Consider the following 21,470-nt stretch of genomic DNA (forward strand, 5'->3'; position numbering starts at 1 on the left):
CTAAATCAACAGAGAATAGAGAGGAAGTTGAAATCTACTTGGGATCTAAGGAAATGTCAAGTGTATTGCTAGAGCAACATCAGTTACATTAATATATCAGCTGTATTTACTTGAAATCTCATATCTATGTCTTAATCTGTTCAGGCTGCTATAACAAACTACCATAAAGCCAGGGAGCATACCAAGAAGAGAAATTTATTCCTCACAGTTCTAGCGGCTAGGGAGTCCAAGATCAAGGCACCAACAGATTTGACGTCTGGTGAGGGCCCACTTTCTGGTTTATAGATGACACTTTTTTGCAGTATCCTTATTTAGTAAAACGGGTGAGCTAGCTCTATGCAACCTCTTTCACAAGGGTATGAATCTGAATCATGAAGACACTGCCCTTGTGACCCAATCACCTTCCAGAGCCACCCCCTCCTAATACCATCACCTTGGGAGTCAGGATTTTAACATATGAACTTGGGGGAAACACAAAAATGCAGACAGTAGCATCTTCTTTAAAAAAAAAAAAAAAAAACTAGTAGTTCTAGATGTGCTTTGTATTGATAATCCTTGAGCCAAATACAGCACTGAATACCAATGAGAGTGCAGTATTTAATGGTTATATTTGTTCTATTAATAACAGTGGAACACTATAAAATATTCACGACAATATTACCAGATTTACATAACTTTTAGACATGCATAACACTATGGCCTCAAATTCAAGATTTATGTAAAAATAAGTAAAATGACACTGTCTCTTAACTATATAATATCTAATATCAAAATAATCATCGCCAATACTAAGTACCATATATCTTTCACCATTCTAGATACTTCAGACACTTTACATGTATAAGCTCATTTAATTCCATGGCAACTCTGTAAGGTAGGTTCTATTTCTGTACCCACTTTACTGATGAGGAAACTAAGGCAAAGACAGGTTAAGTAACTTCCCCAAGCTTATAAGTGGTAGAGTCAGAATTCAAATCCAGGGTGTCTGATATTGGAGTTCTTAGCCAAAACTGCCTTTCAAGTATATCAACTGAGAATATACAAAGTTGTTCATTTTTCCCAGTGATTTTCATAAACTTTACCAGTGACAATTACTGAATACCCCAGACTTTGCAACTTATTGAATGTGTTCTTAAATACTTCCCATTAACTTCGTTCCCCCATGCAAAAACTAACCAGGCCCAACCCTACTTAATTTCTGAGATCAGGCACATTCAGGGTAGACTCATTAGAATCCAGCTGACTCATTAGCTATGTCTTAATTGACCATCTGAACTCATTGAGCAAAGAACCCTATATATTCTGCTGCATGCAGCATCATAAGTGTACTGCTGCCATTCAAACTTTACACAGAAAAATTTTAAAAATTTTCATTTTACTGACTTATTTGCTAAGACTAAGGAGGACCTGAGAAATTAGTTTATTCTCCATCATTTTACAACTTGCAAAGCTTATGCACAGAAAGTAAAGTGACTTTTCAAAGTTCAGAAATATAAAAAGTATAATAGAGCTGGCAATATTACACAATCCAGACTAAAAAGAGTTAACAAAAATAAATGTTTATTGTATAAGCAGTTTCCATGTTATAGAGCTCAGCAAAACTAAGAAATCAAAATAAATACGGTCTTCCTATATATATGCATTGTGTGATTTTATTCCAGGCTGATTTTCTCTTATCTAGGACATTCATGGCTATCACCAAATGCTACATACTACTTAATGCCCATCCCCATGTGCCTAAGAAAAAAATTAGGAAGTTAAGACCAATATCTACATCAGCCTAGCAATCACTAGACTGCAGTGAAAATGAAAAAGGATTCTGACATATATGTCAACGGTCATTTCTTAAACAGAATATTTTAGAGTATTAAGGCTATCACTGTAACTAATAGAATGGTATGTCCACATAAACTAAATATTTTCCCGAATACAGTCACTCTCAATTATTTGCACTAAAGAAGAAGAGCGCGTCAGTCAGAATTCTTATAAGCAACAGAAAGTATATTTGGCTGATTCAAACAGAAAATAAATTTATTAAAAGAAAAATTGATAGCCAAACAGACCTGCTGAGAAGGCATGCTTGTCAAATGGCAAGAGCAAGGAAGTTTAGGCAGTTTTGGGAATATGGCCAAAATAATGCAACAATTAGTCTCATAAGGATACCACTGCTAGCACTGGTGAATACTGGATACTGCTGACTATACCATTTCAACTCCTGGACAGCACTTCCCCTGGCATCCTTGTCCCTGAAAATTCAATCCTGCTGCAGCTCCTACAACTGCCTACTACAAAAACATGAACTGCAGTCCCTATTTTCTTGGTTCACTAACTCTTGATTCAAAGTACAAGACAAGAGCACCAAAATTGAGCTTAGATCATGTACCCATTCACTAGCTGCAAAACAGACTGGGAAACAAGTATCTAGGCTTGTTTATTTGTTGTTGTTGTTGTTGTTGTTGTTTTCAGCTTTACTATAGAGGAAGGTGGCCTGTACCTATCACCAAAACTCCTAAGGTGGTAGACAGATATATCACACATAAACAGGAGCCTCAGATACTGGTATGCCAAAGAACACAAATGTCTACTACACTGCTACAGTAAAATGAAAATAGGTAATGATCCAAAAGTCATTTTTATTTGGTTATGTCAGGATATATGTACTTCTTAATAGTTGCTTAATAGTTGCTTCTTGTGGTTTGCTTAGGCCAATATAAAAATAAGACAACAGTGATAAGAGACTATATTCCCTAAGTGGTAGGGGAAACTAGCTGGAACTGTATATATAACAAAAATAAATTATAATTAAAAGGACTTGCCAATGAATCCCTAGCAGTCATTGCTAAAAGCATTCCACATTGACTACTGCAGTATTATGTATGTAGTCAACTGTCATAATTACATTGTAAAGGGTCTCTTTGATTTTATGCAGATGTTCTCCAATATATTTTACTACATAAGTAACTGCTTTAAAACACACCTCTGATCATCATTTAGGGATATGACTTTCATAGCATGCCCCTACTTAGCTTTCAGTGTGGTTTTACATTCTTCGACTTATGTACTACAACACTCAACCAAACTAAAATATGTGTTTCTCCAATTTTTGTCTTGAAATTTAAATTACTAGCGGATTGGGAGTGAGCTAGAAAGTGGGAATGAGGTTCGTCTTTTGTAAACAGTAATTACTACGTTATTCTGGAAAATGAATTTTTAAAGAAATATGTACAATCATCTCTTTCAATGAAAGTTTGAAATGAATATTAGTTGTCATTATAATACGCATTGATTCAAAATCATTTTCTACTTAAAAGAAAATTGGTAGGTCATAACCTCTTCATAGTTATCTATTCTAGATAGTGGTAACATAAATATTTGTTATGTTACATTATTTATTTGTTACATTATTCTTTGCTAAGAAAGAAAAAAATTTAAAAACAAAAAAAGTATAAAGGGGTTAAAGGAGAGAAGGGAGGGAGAAGGGAAGAGAAAGAGAAATGAGAAAAAAGGAGTAGAGGGAGAGGGAAAAACAACCATGCTAATTACAAAAACGCATCAGGGCATTTCTGCTCCTTGCTATTCCTTCTAGTAAGGACAGGTTTAAAGGAAACTGCTAAAGAAATACTTCCTTTAAAAAAAAAAAAAATGAAAAAGACACAAATGCAATAACGTTGCCAAAGAAATGTTTTAAAAAACTCTAACATGTACATTTTACATGGAGTATGCAGGAGCTATTAAAACTGTATTCGGAATTAAAAACTATGAGTGTCATATAAACCCCATACACTGTCAGTATTAACTTGTTCTTTTTTGCTTCCTTTGTTTTGTTTTGCTTTTTAGTTTCTTGATCAGTTTGTTTTCTTAGGTGCATCGTGCCATGCAAAAGAAACTGCTCCAGACTGTTAAGCTCTTATAACAATGTATTAAATTTGATGAAAAGTGGAAAATTTAAATAAAATTAATAGACCAATAATTAGCAAATGAAAAACAGTGTTTTATGGTTTGTGTCACACTGAAATTAATATTAACCTAAAACATCAAAATCTAAAATTGTTTAGCTGATAGACTTATTAACATTCAAGACAGTAACTAGCCTAGAAAAAGTACTTACATTGGCTTTCCACAAAACTAAAGCAGGTCGACCTGATGTGTTCGGAATAGTAATGATATATGTTAGAATGTTATGGCTTTTAAGTAACTTCTCTTACAATGCAAAAGAAAAAGTTTTCACATAAGTATGAATTACCAAAGAAAGGTATTAAGGAAAAAAAAACGTTAAACCAATAAAGCAAAACTTCATCTAATATTTAGAATACAGAGCCTAATTAAAATAAGTTCTCAGAGACCACATTCTTGCAGTATTTTCACACAGAAAACACTGTTCCACAGCTATAAGCTGTAATCATAAACATGAGCAGCCATTTCCTGAGTCACACAGTGGAAGATATTTCAGAATGCAAATGACACTCCAACACAGAAGTATATTTCAAGCTATTTGCATTATCATTAATTCAAGAAGAAAAAAATGAATATACTCATAGTTCCATTACTACTATCTCTAAAATTTAGAAATAGTCTTGAAACATTTAACATATTTGCATCAAAATAACTAAATTGGTTCTTAGATGCAATTTAGCAACTAATTTTATAGCTACAAACTTCGTAAGATTTCCACACAAACATTCCTGATAGTCTTACAAGTAGCTAGACATGGATTTGAATTTTAATAAGCAATATTATAAATACCATAAAACCTCTACATCCCTAAAACAAACTTTTTTAATACTTTAAGTTCTAGGGTACATATGCACAATGTGCAGGTTACACGGCTATATACATGCCATGTTGGTTTGCTGCACCCATCAACTCGCCATCTACATAAGGTATTTCTCTCAATGCTATCCCTGCCCCAGCCCTTCACCCACAGACAGGCCCCAGTGTGTGATGTTCCCTGTCCTGTGTCCATGTGCTCTCATTGTTCAACTCCCACCTATGAGTGAGAACATGTGGTGTTTGGTTTTCTGTTTTTGAGATAGTTTGCTTAGAACGATGGTTTCCAGTTTCAACCAGGTCCCTGCAAAGGACATAAACTCATCCTTTTCTACGGCTGCATAGCATTCCGTGGTGTATATGTACCACATTTTCTTAATTCAGTCTATCATTGATGGACATTTGGGTTGGTTCCAAGTCTTTCCTATTGTGAATAGCGCCACAATAAACATACATGTGCATGTGTCTTTATCATAGAATTATTTATAATCTTTTGGGTATATGTCCAGTAATGGGATGGCTGGGTCAAATGTATTTCTAGCTCTAGATCTTAGAGGAATCGCCACTGTCTTCCACAATGGTTGAACTAATTTACATTCCTACTAACAGTGTAAAAGGTTTCCTGTCTCTCCAAATCCTCCCCGGCATCTGTTGTTTCCTGACTTTTTAATGATTGCCATTCTAACTGGTGTGAGATGGTATCTCATTGTGGTTTTGATTTTCATTTCTCTGATGACCAGTAATGACGAGGATTTTTGCACATGTCTGTTGGCTGCATAAATGTCTTCTTTTGAGAAGTGTCTGTTCATTTCCTTTGCCCACTTTTTGATGGGGTTGTTTTTTGGTTGTTATTTTTTTTTTTTCTTGTACATTTGTTTAGATTCTGGATATCAGCCCTTTGTCTGACGGGTAGATTGCAAAAATTTTCTCCCATTTGGTAGGTTGCCTGTTTTACACTGCTGATAGTTACTTTTGCTGTGCAGAAGCTCCATAGTTTAATTAGATCCCATTTGTCTATTTTGGCTTTTGTTGCCATTGCTTTTGGTGTTTTAGTCATGAAGTCTTTGTCTATGACTATGTCCTGAATGGTATTGCCTAGGTTTTCTTCTAGGGTTTTTATGTTGTTCGGTCTTACATTTAAGTGTTTAATCCACCTGGAGTTAATTTTTGTATACAGTGTAAGGAAGGGATCCAGTTTCAGCTTTCTACATATGGCTAGCCAGTTTTCCCAGCACCATCTATTAAATAGAGAATCCTTTCCCCATTGCTTGTTTTTGTCAGGTTTGTCAAAGATCAGATGGCTGTAGATGTGTGTGGTGTTATTTCTGAGGTCTCTGTTCTGTTCCATTGGTCTATATGTCTGTTTTGGTACCAGCACTATGCTGTTTTGGTTACTGTAATCTTGTAGTATAGTTTGAGGTCAGGCACCGTGATGCCTCCAGCTGAAAACCCAATCATCTCAGCCTAAAATCTCCTTAAGCTGATAAGCAACTTCAGCAAAGTCTCAGGATACAAAATTAATGTGCAAAAATCACAAGCATTCCTATACACCAATAACAGACAAACAGCCAAATAATGAGTGAACTCCCATTCACAATTACTAAAAAGAGAATAAAATACCTAGGAATCCAACTTACAAGGGATATGAAGGACCTCTTCAAGAACTACAAACCACTACTCAAAGAAATAAAAGAGGACACAAACAAATGGAAGAACATTCCAAGCTCCTGCATAGGAAGAATCAATATCATGAAAATGGCAATACTGCCCAAAGTAATTTATAGATTCAATGCTATCCCCCTCAGCTACCACCGATTTTCTTCACAGAATTGGAAAAAACTACTTTAAAGTTCATATGGAACCATAAAAAACTTTTTAATATAAATCTTTTAAAATGTAACTGTTGACAAGAAGAAAAAGGGTAGATAATGAACTGAGACTATTATAATGCTTACAGTTAAGTTTCAAGGAGTAAATAAAATCACACACTGCATAACGATGGTTCGGTCAAGGACAGACCACTTATATTATACTACAGTGGTCCCACAAGAGTATAATGATGCTGAAACCTTCCTATCATCTAGTGATTGCCTAGTTGTCATAACATGGTAGCAAACATTACTAACATGTTGTGGTGATCCTGGTATAAATAAACCTACTGTACTGTAAGTGGTATAAAAGTATAGCACATACAATTATGTATAGCCCGTAATACTTGATAATGATGATAAAAGACTGTGTTACTGTTTTATGTATTTATTATTACTATACTTGTTATTTTAGCATATAGTCCTTCAGCTTATTAAAAAAAAAAATTAATTGTAGAACAGCCTCAGGCAGGTCCTTCAGAAGGTGTTCTAGAAGAAGGCATTGTTATCATAGGAAATGACAGCTCCATTCATGTTATTGTCCTGAAGACCTTCCTGTGGTACAAGATGTAGAGGTGAAGACAATGAGATTGATGATCCCTAACCATGTGAGCCTAGATTAATGTGTATATTTGTGTTTTCACTTTTAATAAAAAACTTTGAAAAGTTTTAAGAAATTAAAAATAGAAAAAAATCGTACACACTAAGGATATAGTCTCATACAGCTGTGTTTGTGTTTTAAGCAAAGTGTTATTATGAAAGACTCAAAAAGAATTTAAAAGTTTATAAAGTAAAATATGTTCCATTAGCTTAAGGTTAATTTATTACTAAAGAAAGAAAAATATCTTTAAAAATAAATTTAGTGTAGCCTAAAGGTATAGTGTTTATAAAGTCTACAGTAGTATACAGTAATGTCCTAATGCTTCACATTCACTCACCATTCACTCACTAATTCACCCAGGTCAACTTCAGTACTGCAAGCTGCATTCATGGTAAGTACCCTATATAGATGTACCATTTTTTATATTTTATATGGTATTTTTACCGCATCCTTTCTATATTAAGATTTGTTTAGATACATAAACACTTACTGTTGTGTTATAATTACTGACAATATTCAGTACAGTAACATGCTGTATAGGTTTGTAGCTTAGGAGCAAAAGACTATACCATATAGCATAGGTGTGTAGTAGGCTAGACCCCCTAGGTTTCTGTAGGCACAGTCTATGATGTTTACACAACAACAAAATTGTCTAATGGTACATTTCTCAGAATGTAACCCTGTCACTAAGCAACATGTAACTGTATATGTATGTACATGCATGTATCATACACATATAAAGATATGTGTATATAAACATATATACATTTAAAATGTTATTTGTGGACAAAAATATTGGTTTCATTATGTTGTCAATCTCTAAAATATTTTATACAAAAAGGAATTTCAAAAATAAACTTATTTGGCTGGGTGCGGTGGCTCATGCCTATAATCCCAGCACTTTCGGAGGCCGAGGTGGGAGGATCACCTGAGGTCAGGAATTCAAGACCAGTCTTGCCAATATGGTGAAACCCTGTTTCTACTAAAAATACAAAAAATTAGCCGGGCATGGTTGTTGGGTGCCTGTAATCCCAGCTACTCGGAAGGCTAAGGCAGGAGAATCACTTGAACCCGGGAGTCAGAGGTTGCAGTGAGTCAAGATGGCACCAGTGCACTCCAGCCTGGGCAACATAGAGATATTTCATCTCGAAAAATAAAAAATAAAAATAAACTTATTTCGTAAGTTAAAACTATATATATATATATATATTTACACATATATATGTAAATCTGGGAACATTAAAGCAAAAACAGTTCTTTACATCAGTTACCAAAAGGTTAAACAAAAAGTATTAGCAGAAATATTTATTGTATACATGTGCTATCATCAACTACTTAAACTGCATATGTCTCTAACAATGTGTTACTCATAGTTTGCAGAAGAAAGCAGTTTTTCAGTATTAATTCCTTATATTTAAATTATCTTCATAAAACTGCCTGCAATGTTTAAAATTGCATTTGGTTAACAAATTTAAAACTGCTGAACTTTCTATCAACACTCTGCATAATTCACATTAACTGAGACAATACTTTCTCTACAGATAATGAAGTACCTGCTAAGCTCAGTATAAATTTTGCCAAATGGAAGATACTATCCAATTTTTGTTTGTATATAAGTTATTTAGTCCAAATATTTTCACAAGTACTCTTTGTCATTCCATTTATACCTTATTTTTTACAAGATAAAACTTGACAAATAAGCAGCAATATCTGATTCTTTTAAATATTTATCTAAATTTAGATGCTATAAAACTGTAGACTCCTTCAATTGCATTCTGTTCTTCCAAAAAAAAAAAAAATTAACCAATTAAAAGTAGGCACTCCATCAAAACCTTTGTACCAGTCACAATATGCCAATATATCTGAATACCAAAAATATATTTTCAAAGTTAAATCTTGTGCAGAATTAAATTTTAAAAGCCTTATCTTCAATAATTATAATTTACTAAGAGCTTCAAAAGTTGAATTTTTGATCAGGCCATTCATGGAATGTTTAAAATAAAAATTTCCAATTGTTTTTGAACAAAATGCCATCAAAGTATAGAGTACCTGCTTATAAAAATGTTCAATAGGCCGGGCACAGTGGCTCACGTCTGTGATCCCAGCACTCTGGGAAGCCGAGGTGGGTGGATCACCTGAGATCAGGAGTTTAAGACCAGCCTGGTCAATATGGCAAAACCCCGTCTCTACTAAAAACACAAAAAATTAGCTGGGCATGGTGGCAGGTGCCTGTAACTGCAGCTACTCAGGAGGCTGAGGTAAGCTAATCGCTTGAACCTGGGAGGTGGAAGTTGCAGTGAGGTGAGATCGCGCCATTGCACTCCAGCCTGGGCAACGAGAGCAAAACTCAGCCTCAAAAAAAAAAAAAAAAAAGTTCATTAACACTATAAGACCCATAGATTAATTTATAACATAATTATTCAAAGATTCAAGTGTTCATGAAATTCAATTAATGAAAAGAAGCAAAGAGAAGAAGCTTATAACATACTAAAGCATTCCTTTATATACAACATCAGTTTTACTCAAAATACTATAGTTCAGTTACATTACTGAATAGCTATAGAATAATTCATAAGTTTTTTGACAACTGTAGTTTCTATATGGTAAAATATCAAACTTCTTTTGATGCGACCACAACCAATTACAAGTATATCTCAGCTTCACAGGTTACTTAATTTAGTAAGAACTCCATTTTAACCATTATACTATGGTCCACAAAATTTGTATCCATATTGCAGAAATAATTTTATCTTCAATGATAAACTTAACTAAATTCACAATTGCATTAATGATAATATTGGATGTTTCACCTTTGACAGAAAGAACTTTTAAGAAATTTTTCTGATTACATGAATTAGATGAAAAACTTATTGGAATTAGCTTATTTTCTGTTTGCGGCATTGATTACACTGATAAAATTGGCATCATTCAACTGTTTATGAATTTCTGCTAATAAAAGACACATTTACAGCTATCACTCTTATTTTTGAAAATACACAAGAAAAAATTAAATTAAAATAAGTGGAATTAATTTAAAGGCCATTTGATGTAAATGAAAACTCATACTTCACAGATTAATTGGGCCTTCCACAGTTATATATGTTAAATTGTTATCTGCAGGTATAATCTCCTCAAAAATAACTACTGAATTTGAAAGTAAATTCTGATGCTTTTTCAGTAGATTTGTGTCTTCAGAGTTTCATGTGGTCAGTAACATAACCATGGGAATGCTAAATATTGGCAAACATTTTGTGCACGATTTACAGGTTCATCACCAACATCCTTGAAAAACAAAGTATCAGTAGTCAAATTTTCATCATACATTAACTTTTCCTTTATTTGAGCTCTCTGCTCCCAAAAAGATTTACTGCAAAAGCATTATCAAACAATGAGAAAAACAGTTGTTGACAAACCCACTGTAGCAACAGCCTTCACACTATTCTTTGTATCTTGACAGGCCTGATAAGCCTCTATTCTCTAAAAACATTTCATTTACTCCTAATCTAAAATTCCCCACATCTCCTATTGACCCCAACCCAAGCATAAGAGCTATACAAATCTGAGACTTTAGCTTGCATTCATATAACTAGCTGGTACACTAAGTGGCCAGTAGAGACAGCAGCAATAAATACTTCCCCCACCCTACCTAGCAAGTTAGTTGTCTCTAGCTGCTCATGTCCCAGCACACTTCCATTTTATGAGCAAGGGCCCATCATGCAATCTTTAAAAGGAGTTGTTTGTTAATTTCCATTTGGAAAATATCAGGAAAAGAGAGCTGGATTACCACCGGATGTCTTCCAGATTTAACCTGATGTTAAAGTGAGAACTCTCTTCACTGCACATATGGCTCACACACTAATAGAACCAGGCAGAGGATTAAAAAAAAAAAGAATGTTCATTGATTCTATCTGGGCTCATTTTAACAGAACTATTAATGGTAGTTTATATTTAGTTAAAAAAACAAACACTCTGAGACAAATGCTAAACTGGGCATGCTACTAGGACCACAGGTATAAACCTTGATCATTTCAGGCAAACTAGGATGATGTTCGTGGTACATTTAAGCACTACCCACATTTAACACATGAAGAAAGAAACATAAAGAAGCATAGAGACAGAGGCTAGTTTACTGTAACGCTAATTAAGCTTAAGCTTCATGGTCCTTCACCTGAATGTGCCCCTTCCAAGGCCCTGTATCTAATTTTGTAGTCACAATTTTGTATTCTTTTTCCACAAACAGGGCTCTGCACAACCTGGATCTGCTCCTGTATGGAAAAACTTAATAATTAACCAAGATTTACACAGCCTGTGATCCGTACAAAACAAATTAGGACTTGTGTGGATTGAGTTTCAAGAATAAAGTTATATCTGAAAATGGAAAAATAGTATTACATTTTTTTCCTACCAGAATCCTAACTGGTATCACTATTTTGGAGTCTCTCCCCACTATATTCCAACCTAAATACCACTAACACCACAAACTAATCGTCATAAGACACCATTTTCACTATGTGACTTCTGAATTTGAATGACTCCTCAATAACATAAATTTTCAACGTCTTTGTCTAGCCTACAAACTCACCATCAAGCAGACATATGCAGACATTATCTCCAACTATTTAGGTAATGCTTTTGTTTTTTGTTTTTCTCCATCAAACCTTCTATTGTCCTTGCCTCTGAGTAGCCAAACTCTCAGCTAAACCTATCCTATGTTCTACTATGGTTCACATTATCTATTTTGTATATCCTATTTTGGCCTCTGACATTAAATATTTTCTAACTTAATGGCAAACCATACTTTTCTTCCCCAATACACTAAAACCTTATAGAAAAAGACTAAATTTCAGTTACGTTGTACTTACACCTGGCACAGTGCTTGGTACACAGCACTCAATAATATTTTGCTTAGATGAACTAGGTCTAGGCCTACATTTACAAATGGTAACCTCTCCCTCACCTAAAGAACTTTGGCTAGGTCTTTCTTATGACATTGATTGCATTCTCCAATCTGAATTATAAAAATAAACTCCCTAATTTAAAAAAATCTTATACTGCATATATAGTGGTATATTTATAGATCTATAACCGATCTGATTCTGAATAGATTTTGAGGACCAAAGTCTGGTTATATGTTATCTTCCTCCTTTCTTACTACCACCTTCATACCTGAAGTAAGTATGAATTTGGTGAAACGAGTCATTAATAAACAAGAAAATAAAACAATCTTTTCAAAATTAAAAACAAATCAGTGCTTACATATGTTGTCTCTCAAATGTGCACTTCAATCTGATTAGAAAAATACACGGTCTCGGGGTGACTTGTAGCAAATATGAAATAAATGTGAGAGGTGTAGGTCACTAATTCCCAGATAAGTAAAAAAAAAAAAAAAAAAATTTAACTGGTGGGACTGACAATAGATTGATATTTTAATTTTGTCAAAAAAGGATTAAAAATAAAAGGGGGCATTATAGTATCAAAAAATGTAACAAGGATATAACTTCAGAACAAAAGAAAAAAGAGTCTATTAAATTGAAAAACTTGCTATTATAATTGATTATCAAGTCTCAAAGAGACAGTAGTTTGGGAACTACTATCATATACATGTAAATTAATTTCTTAGATCAATTTCTTTGCCCTCAATGAGACCTTGGTTTGAAATGCACTGTTATGATATCTTGCAAAGATGGCCAAAAAACAAAACACTAAAGCCAAACTAAGTAAGCAACTAAAAAAGGAAAATAAGGGAAGCTTATTTCTTCCCCAATCACCGGCTCTTTCCTTTACAAAACGACATTTTATGTACGACTGGTAAAGTCCCTAAATTGAAGAGCAGCAAAAGGTCAAATGCCCAGTTTGGTTTTTACAAGAAAAGCTATAAAGATCTTTGCAACTATAAAACTGTAAAGATATTCCTATCAAATGATTCTGCAATTAAACTCAATAATTACCAGGTTTCTATAATATACAAGAACAATCTACTTCAAATTAGTGTAAGTAATCTGGTTGCTATTATTAAAACATAGATTTGCTTCATTCATTCACTTGAGAAAAAGTATACAGAGAGCCCTTTATTAACCATTTAAGTGTCTTAATGCAGACTCACCTAGTATCACAAACTAACATTTTTCAAGTTCTTTAATACCTTCCATTGCAACTCATCTTTCCCTTTCCTAAGAAGGCTTGCTGAAACCTAGGTCTCCAATTTGATAAATTATTTATTTCACCTTCATTTTAATTTTAAGAACCAGAGCTTGATTGTTTCCCTTTGGTGCTTGCTCTGTGCACTATTTCTGTCCTTCAAGGCTTAGGGTAACTTCCTGTTTCTTCTTTCTCTGAATTTCCACAGCCCTTTTTCGTGATACTTTTATTTACTTTATTTGTGGCACTCATCTTTCTATAGAGCATAGCATGGAGAGTAAGCACATTGGGCTCAAATCCTAACTCTGTCATTCACTAGCTGGGTGACTCTACTCCAGTCACTTAACATTAATTAACTGTGCTTCAGCTTCCCCATCAGTAGAATGGGAATAATATTTGTATATAAATCATAGCATTCTTAAGAGCAAATGAATAAGAAGCACTTAAAACAGTGCTTGCGACAATATTAAGTCCTATTTAAATATCTATTATTACAGTGATTTACCTAATTTTAATCTCTTCTTTCTCTCATAGGTTCTTTTTGTGGACCAGATATATTTTTCTTTTCTGAATCCCCCTGTACATCTTACCAATTCCCTAAAAAGGCAGTCATGTAAAAAATATATTTGCTGAATTACTTACTGTTGAATACTCTGGAATTGTTCTGAAGGAACTTTAGAATTGTTCTCCAATCACTTCACTTGTCTGTATTTTAAGTTCCTAATAGTTCTTAAAATGTTTAACCAAAACATCCCTAACAATGGAGGAGGGTAAAAAGTACTCCAGGATGGTTTGGGATAAAGATTAAAATTTCTATTCTATTAGCTCCAATCACCTGCCACTGGTTGCTAAAAGCACTATTTCAGATTGAGGCCCTTTAGGACACTATGAATGCCAAGATCAACTAATCTTATCTACCCTTGCCTGACAGCAGAAAATGGAGATACTCATTTTTTTTTTTTTAATTACCAATCTGGGGCTTTACCGTAAGAAGCCCATCCTCTATGTAAAATTTATTTAAAATTGCAGTTTATCTGAACACTTCACAAGAGTTTTTCATTTCACTCTACAATGCATCCATGTTTGTGTGAAGGTTGATCACACAAATTGAGTCATTCTTGTATTGTCCAACCACATCAGAGTTGAGAAGCCAGGAGGCAAAAGCACTCAGGGCACAGAGCATTGCTCCAAAAACATGATTCTCTGCAAGCCAAGCTGCTGAAACTGCCCAGGACCAGTTATACCAAATAACTACTAAAATGAACTTCCAGGAGTCTATGACTAACTTTTAACTACCACCATCACCCACCAATCAGAGCTTGCCAGCTCCTCACAACTTTACTACTGTCAATGAACTTTCTTTCAAAACCATATGTAACATTTCCCTTTTTTTGTAAAATCCCCACCCTTTTCCTTGTTCTTCAGACATACCAAAGACACACTTTGTGTATGCCCTGAATTGCAATTCTGCCATTTCCAAATAAAACATTAAATGTAGATATTTGTCTCTATATTTTACTTTGACTTTGACGTTTGTATAAATTTAAACACATAATTTTTTTCCCTAATCTCTGATTAAAACTGATGCTTCGGAGAGATGTAATCATGTTTCTTAAACCCCCAGTACCTAGTATCTCCAGATGCTGCACCTCCAGTTGCTGCAGTACACCTCATTTTCAGAAACATAATCCTAGATTACATGTTTCCTGCAGTATATTGTTTTTGCATCCTCCCAATAGCAACTAAAACATTACTCCCAAAATAGCCATAAAAGTTTGTGATATATGACAGAATAATAGCAACATCTACATTTTAATAGTGCTAAGCATTTGTAAAATTATTTCATATAATCCTATTTAATATTTTAAAGAATATTAAATTCAAAAACATCACATTATATTCATGTATCAACTCAATCCTGTTGAAGCCTGTAAATACATTTTTACTTTTCTCCAAAGTACAAGTCTGGTGCCAAAACACTAGCCAGAAGTAATTCAGGTAAATTGCTAAAATACAATGCTAGCATATTCAACAGGACAAAAGTGCATGCTAAAATTATCAGGCATAGTTATCATACTTAGTGAATACAAAAGCTGTCTTTCCTCCAATAAATTCTTTAGAACTTAAACGCATTATAATCTAACCACATAATTACTGTCCTGGGTCTACTTGTGACAAAAAAAAATTACATGTAATGGCTTCTTGTTTCAATCAAAACAATTCTTCTCATCAAGAATTTTGATCAAATGAAATTACAGGCCCACATGATTTCCCCCCAGCTGGACTTTAAGGTCAATAACAATGAATAGGTTATATAAAACTAAATTGTCAATCTATCACGCTTTATGTGATCAATTCTAAATACAAACTAAATGGCAAATTTTCTCAAGTTACTCAAGTAAAAACTGTTCACTTTACTTCCCTTTAAAATACAAACTACAATTTGGATTTATGGTGATACTGCTGCCCCACCATTGATTTAAGTGCAGCTGGGACTGGTCACAATAATTTCCAAATTCCAAATGTAAAGACTATGTATCAACTCAGAAGAACCTAAAAGAGGTGCAGACACGGAAAAAAGGCAGTAGGGGACGGCTTAGGTGCTAAAAGGCCTCATTAGAGTAACAGCGCATATAGAACACGGAGAAGGGGAGAAGGGGCAGCAGGGAAGGTTGCTCACGGGGCCCCCACAGGTGAAGCCTTTGTAAAGGCAGTGGGAAGAAGCTGAGTTCGTTTTGTTTTGGGAACAGAGACATGGTTATAGAGTCTCCATCGCGATTTGGATAACAATAAAAAGACCCTTTCCTACCAAGTTCTTTCCAGCTAAGGCTGTGACCTCTCCGCCGGGAAGTAGAAAGGTGTCCTAGGAATGAATGTCCCAGTCTCAAACTCCAGCTGCACAACTTACCGGGATCCCCCGACCCAATTCATCTTCCCAAATCTTTTGACACCGAGGTCCCCGTGTCTAGAGCTCAGACATCTCAGCTCTGCGTCAAATCGCAGCTTCAACGGGATCCCCCAGGGCCTCCTGACAGTCTCAGAGCGTGAAGAAGCTCCTTCTGGTCCAAGGCCTGAGGCCCAACCTCCCAACAGCCTCTGCGGCTTCTGCGTGTTGCTTCCGGTCCTGATAGGGCCGCAAGAGGAGGCTGTGGCAAAGCAGCCGGCCTGGCTGACAACGTTTTCATCGCGGAGGCAGGGCAAGCCTAAATAAATGGAAGCCTAACTATCTGACAGGGGCCACAGGATTCGTGTTTCAAAATATCTCCTTCATAATTTTACCTAGTTCTGACAGGTCTCTGACGTCTTTTTCGAATCAGAAATCAGACTTGAGAAAGAAAAAGAAGGCAAGGACACAGTTAAGGATCACTAACGCTAAAAATGATGTTTCCGTTCCCATTAATTACCCCATACTCAAATTCCTTAAATATTCTTCACGTGCAGTTTTAATACTCCGTAAACAGGTGTTTATAAGAAACATAGCACTGTAGTAAGTTACCATTCTGTGCATTGAGTTGCTAAGAGAGCTTGATCAGGCCAGACGCGGTGGCTCACACCTGTAATCCCAGCGCTTTGGGAGGCCGAGGTGGGCAGATCATGAGGTCAGGAGATCAAGACCATCCTAGCTAACACGGTGAAACCCTGTTTCTATTAAAGATACAAAAAATTACCCGGACGTGGTGGGACACGCCTGTAGTCCCAGCTACTCCAGAGTCTGAGGCAGGAGAATCGCTTCAACCTAGGAGGCAGAGGTTGCAGTGAGTGGAGATACTCCAGCCTGGGCAACAAAGCAGACTCTGCTAAAAAAAAAAAAAAAAAAAGGAGCTTGATCAAAACTTAATTAGATATAAAGGTCCAAAGATGTTAAAATCCTTACTGAAGAAAAAAATCTCAAAACAAAAATTGAATTATGCTATTTGTTTCTGTATTATGTTTGTATATCCTTATAAAACAATTATCTTACAAGCTGTCCTATAATATTTTGGTTAGAAACTAGGCATCACTTCTTCCAAATAAATGCACAAAGTGTATTTTTCTTAAATTGCCGTGTGTTTTTCCAGAACATAACCTGGGGAAGATTTCACAATTTGATATATAATAATCAATTTTTTGTTAAGTCATTGGAAAATAGTATTTAGAATAGGATTATGTCCCTGGGTAGACATCTTGTTTGATCACATAAATCCTGATTTTTATGACAAAATTCAACAAGGTATATATAAAATTGAATTAGACCAAGTGAATTCAGCATTTCAGAGAACATTAGACTTTGACATGGAGTTGTTTTTTCAGTAACAAAACCATACAGGCAAGGAGGAGCAATGGCCCTGTGTATTAGCCTTTCCTACTTTCAACATTTTAAAACATATTGACTAAATTAACTGAAAGGGGAAATAATTTGCTAAGGGATTAACTGACTCTTTTTTTCTTTATTGTGAGTAAAGGGACATAAGGAGAGGCTGACCAAGTTGTTGAGTAAAGAACTGAGAGCTGGCACTCCATTTGTGGGAGCCAAAAATTAAAACAATTGAACTAATGGAGATAGAGAGTAGAGTGATGGTTACCAGAGGCTGAGAAGGTTAGTGGAGGACTAGGGGAGTGGAAATGGTTAATGGGTTGAAAAATATATTTAGATAGAATGAATAACACATAGTTTTGATAGCACAACAGAATGATTACAGTTAACATTTATTATACATTTTAAACTAACTAAAAGAGAATAATTGGAATGTTTATAACACAAAGAAATAATAAATGCCTGAAGTTATGGACACTTCATTTTCCCTGAAAGATTATTATGTATTATATGCCTGTATCAAAATATTTCATGTACCCCATAAACATATACACCTACTATGTACCCATTAAAATTAAGAAGAAAAATACATAAAAAATTGCTCTACTGGCCCTAAAATAGCACAGCTTTGGACTCTCTTATTAGCTATCAGTCATGCTAGCCTTATAAATGGAGGCATAAACAGCATGGAAAATGAGATTTTAGGTCAACATTTCAGCTATTACACATAACTATCCAATACCTAGTTCTTATTAGAACTGAGAGCTGGATGGGCCATTTCTTCTGCCTTACTAGAGTCACTTCTTTCCTTCCAGTCACAAGGAGGCAGTGAATTAGGCTAAGGAAAGAGTAACCTATGAGATGCATGTTCAGACAAGATATTTACTGGGTTTTCCTTCACAGAAAAAGACATTTCCTTGTGAACTAGGTATTAGATAGTTATGTGTAATAGCTGAAATGTTGACCTAAAATCTCGTTTTCCGTGCTGTTTATGCCTCCATGAGTAAGGCTAGCATGACTGATAGATAATAAGAGAGTCCAACGTTGTGCTATTTTAGGGCCAGTAGAGCAATTAGGTAATCTCTTGGGTCAGGAAACAGTTCAAGAAAGCAATATGGCACAGATGAAATACTATTAAGCATTTATTGAGAAGGAAATCCATTCAAAATTCTCAAACCTTTAACAATTTATCTTTACCTATTTCTAAAAATTATTTACTTTCTGGATATTCATAATCTGAACATGCAACACATATATATGTTATGTATACATTTATGTATATACATGTATATACAATTCTTTTATTACAAAAATAATTGCTGATGTTTTACAGTTCATAAAACATATATAGTCTCTAATTTGTATTTTCTATATATATAAACTCCATTTAATCCATCTCTTTCATGGATATCGGTAGTGTACGTGAGAATATCACACTTGAGAGCACAGTGATTTGAGAATTATTGATCTTTAAAATTATTCTTATTGTTTCTCAAGATCTTTTCTAAGACGATTTCTCCCCTCTTAAAAAAATTTCAGTATATTCCCATATAAACACACATAAAGTTGAGATGTTTGTGTGGAAAGTAGGCCTACATATGTTTTTTACTACAGTAACAAATGATTTTTTTCTCCTCTTTCTTTCCCAGTTTGGAATTCAAACTAAATTAACATTCTCTTAGCTTTAATTGCACACTGCCAATAGAAAAAAACTGAAAGGGCCGGGCACGGTGGCTCAAGCCTGTAATCCCAGCACTTTGGGAGGCCGAGACGGGCGGATCACGAGGTCAGGAGATCGAGACCATCCTGGCGAACACGGTGAAACCCCGTCTCTACTAAAAAAATACAAAAAACTAGCCGGGCGAGGTTGCGGGCGCCTGTAATCCCAGCTAATCGGGAGGCTGAGGCAGGAGAATGGCGTGAACCCGGGAGGCGGAGCTGGCAGTGAGCTGAGATCCGGCCACTGCACTCCAGCCTGGGCGACAGAGCGAGACTCCGTCTCAAAAAAAAAAAAAAAAAAAAAAAGAAACTGAAAGAAGGCTGGGCACTGTGGCTCACGCCTATGATCCCAGCACTTTGGGAGGCCGAGGCGGGTGGATCACCTGAAGTCAGGAGTTCGAGACCAGCCTGGCCAACATGACAAAACCTCATCTCTACTAAAAATACAAAAATTAGCTGGGCATGGTGATGGGCACCTGTGATCCCAGCTACTCGAGAGACTGAGGCAGGAGAATCGCTTGAACCTGGGAGGCAGAGGTTGCAGTGAGCCTAGATTGTGCCATTGCACTCCAGCCTGGCAACAGAGTGAGGCTCCATCCCCCCCCAAAAAAAAGAAAGAAAGAAAGAAAAGAAAAAGAAAAAACTGAAAGAAATATCTTGACATTCTTAGTTTTTTACTTACATGTCATATATTATTGACTCAATTGTCTATATGGCTTCCTGTCTTCTTGAATTCTTCCTCTTCCTTATCTGAAGGCTTGTGCCTAGTCTCAGACACTAGGACCAACTCTTACCCTTGAGAGCAGGGTGAGGTGAATGGTGGGAGTGAAATTTAGGTGGTTAGAGTTAGGTCTTCACCTAAGTGGCTCAACATCAAATCAAATCTCACATTGATGTTTTCCACAGTTCAAGTAACTCACTTTCAACCTTCCTTGTACCATGATTCAGGTAACAAAATTTCTGTCTTGATCATTTTCCTGATAAACAATTCTTCATTCTCACAAGTCTCTCATTCCAGATGCTAAAAGCTTGTTTCTGCACTACAACCTCATTATCAGTTGGTAAACTGACCTACCTCCACCTAAGTCCTGTTTGAATCTCTAGTGTCCTTTGCTTCTAAATTTCTCACTGCCGTGCTCCTCCCCAATATAGCTGCCTCTGGTTGTATGAATTACAAACCACTTGCCTCGACTTTCAGCTACTGTCTGACCCATGCATCCTTCTGTGTACCATGTTCTGACTAACAACATCCTGCCATCACCCCCCGTTAGGTTTACCCTGGCCTTTAACCTGTCCTGTCGCTGCTAACCCTTTTGTGTTTAGCTGTTAGGAGATGTGACAAAAATGAAAGGCAACCTTACCTTGTATACAACAAAAGCAAGAGCTTAGGAAGAAAAGATTTTGACAATAACTTCCATGACCACTATGATCCGTACAGACAGTCTTAAAAAGTCTTAATGGGATGATGGAGTGTGCTACTAATATGGCTAGTTATCAAAAAAACTTGCGTGAGTTTGACACTCATGTGTCAGTCAATCTGCTGAATTGACTGCAAACAAATGAAGAGATATATGATGACTGTCAGAATTAATATAACTACATAAGAAAGAAGTTTTAAAAATTTAAAAATATGATTACTTATAAAAGTGAGGACAGTTCTTTATTTGTGATAAACTCAGTAATGAAGATCATTTAATGCTGAGATGGGTTTTATATTCTAGCACAGAGGTTTGCAAACTTCTCTAAAGGGCCAAATAGTATCTATTTTAGTCTTTGTTGCACCCACCACTGTGGCTTGAAAAAAGCCATAGACAGAGAATAAATGAATGGGTGTGACTGTTTTCCAATAAAACTTTATTTATAAACACAAAAATGAGAATTTTATATAAATTTCACAGGACAAAATATTCCTCTTTTGATGTATTTTCAACCACTTTAAAAATGTAAAAATCATTCCTAGCTTAAGGGTCATACAAAATTAAGTGGCAGGCTAGATTTGGCCCACCAGTTGTAATTTGCCAACTTCTGTTCTAGCTTAATGCATATTTTCCTAAGGTTCTAATTGACTGGAAATGTGTATGTA

The 21,470-nt window shown here is 35.4% G+C and overlaps 1 protein-coding gene across 1 annotated transcript in view; it reads right to left on the minus strand.

Annotated features, from left to right (window-relative positions):
- CUNH12orf40 (chromosome unknown C12orf40 homolog) overlaps window positions 1-16,469 on the minus strand; it is a 109,086-nt gene extending 92,617 nt beyond the window's left edge. The window contains exon 1 of the mRNA XM_033222428.1: window positions 16,283-16,469. Coding sequence (XP_033078319.1) covers window positions 16,283-16,305 — 23 coding nt within the window. The 5' untranslated portion in view covers window positions 16,306-16,469. The remainder of the gene's footprint in view (window positions 1-16,282) is intronic.
- Window positions 16,470-21,470: the final 5,001 nt, after the last annotated feature.

The sequence above is a fragment of the Trachypithecus francoisi genome, unplaced genomic scaffold, assembly GCF_009764315.1.
Source record: "Trachypithecus francoisi isolate TF-2019V2 unplaced genomic scaffold, Tfra_2.0 Lachesis_group11, whole genome shotgun sequence".
NCBI lineage: Eukaryota > Metazoa > Chordata > Mammalia > Primates > Cercopithecidae > Trachypithecus > Trachypithecus francoisi.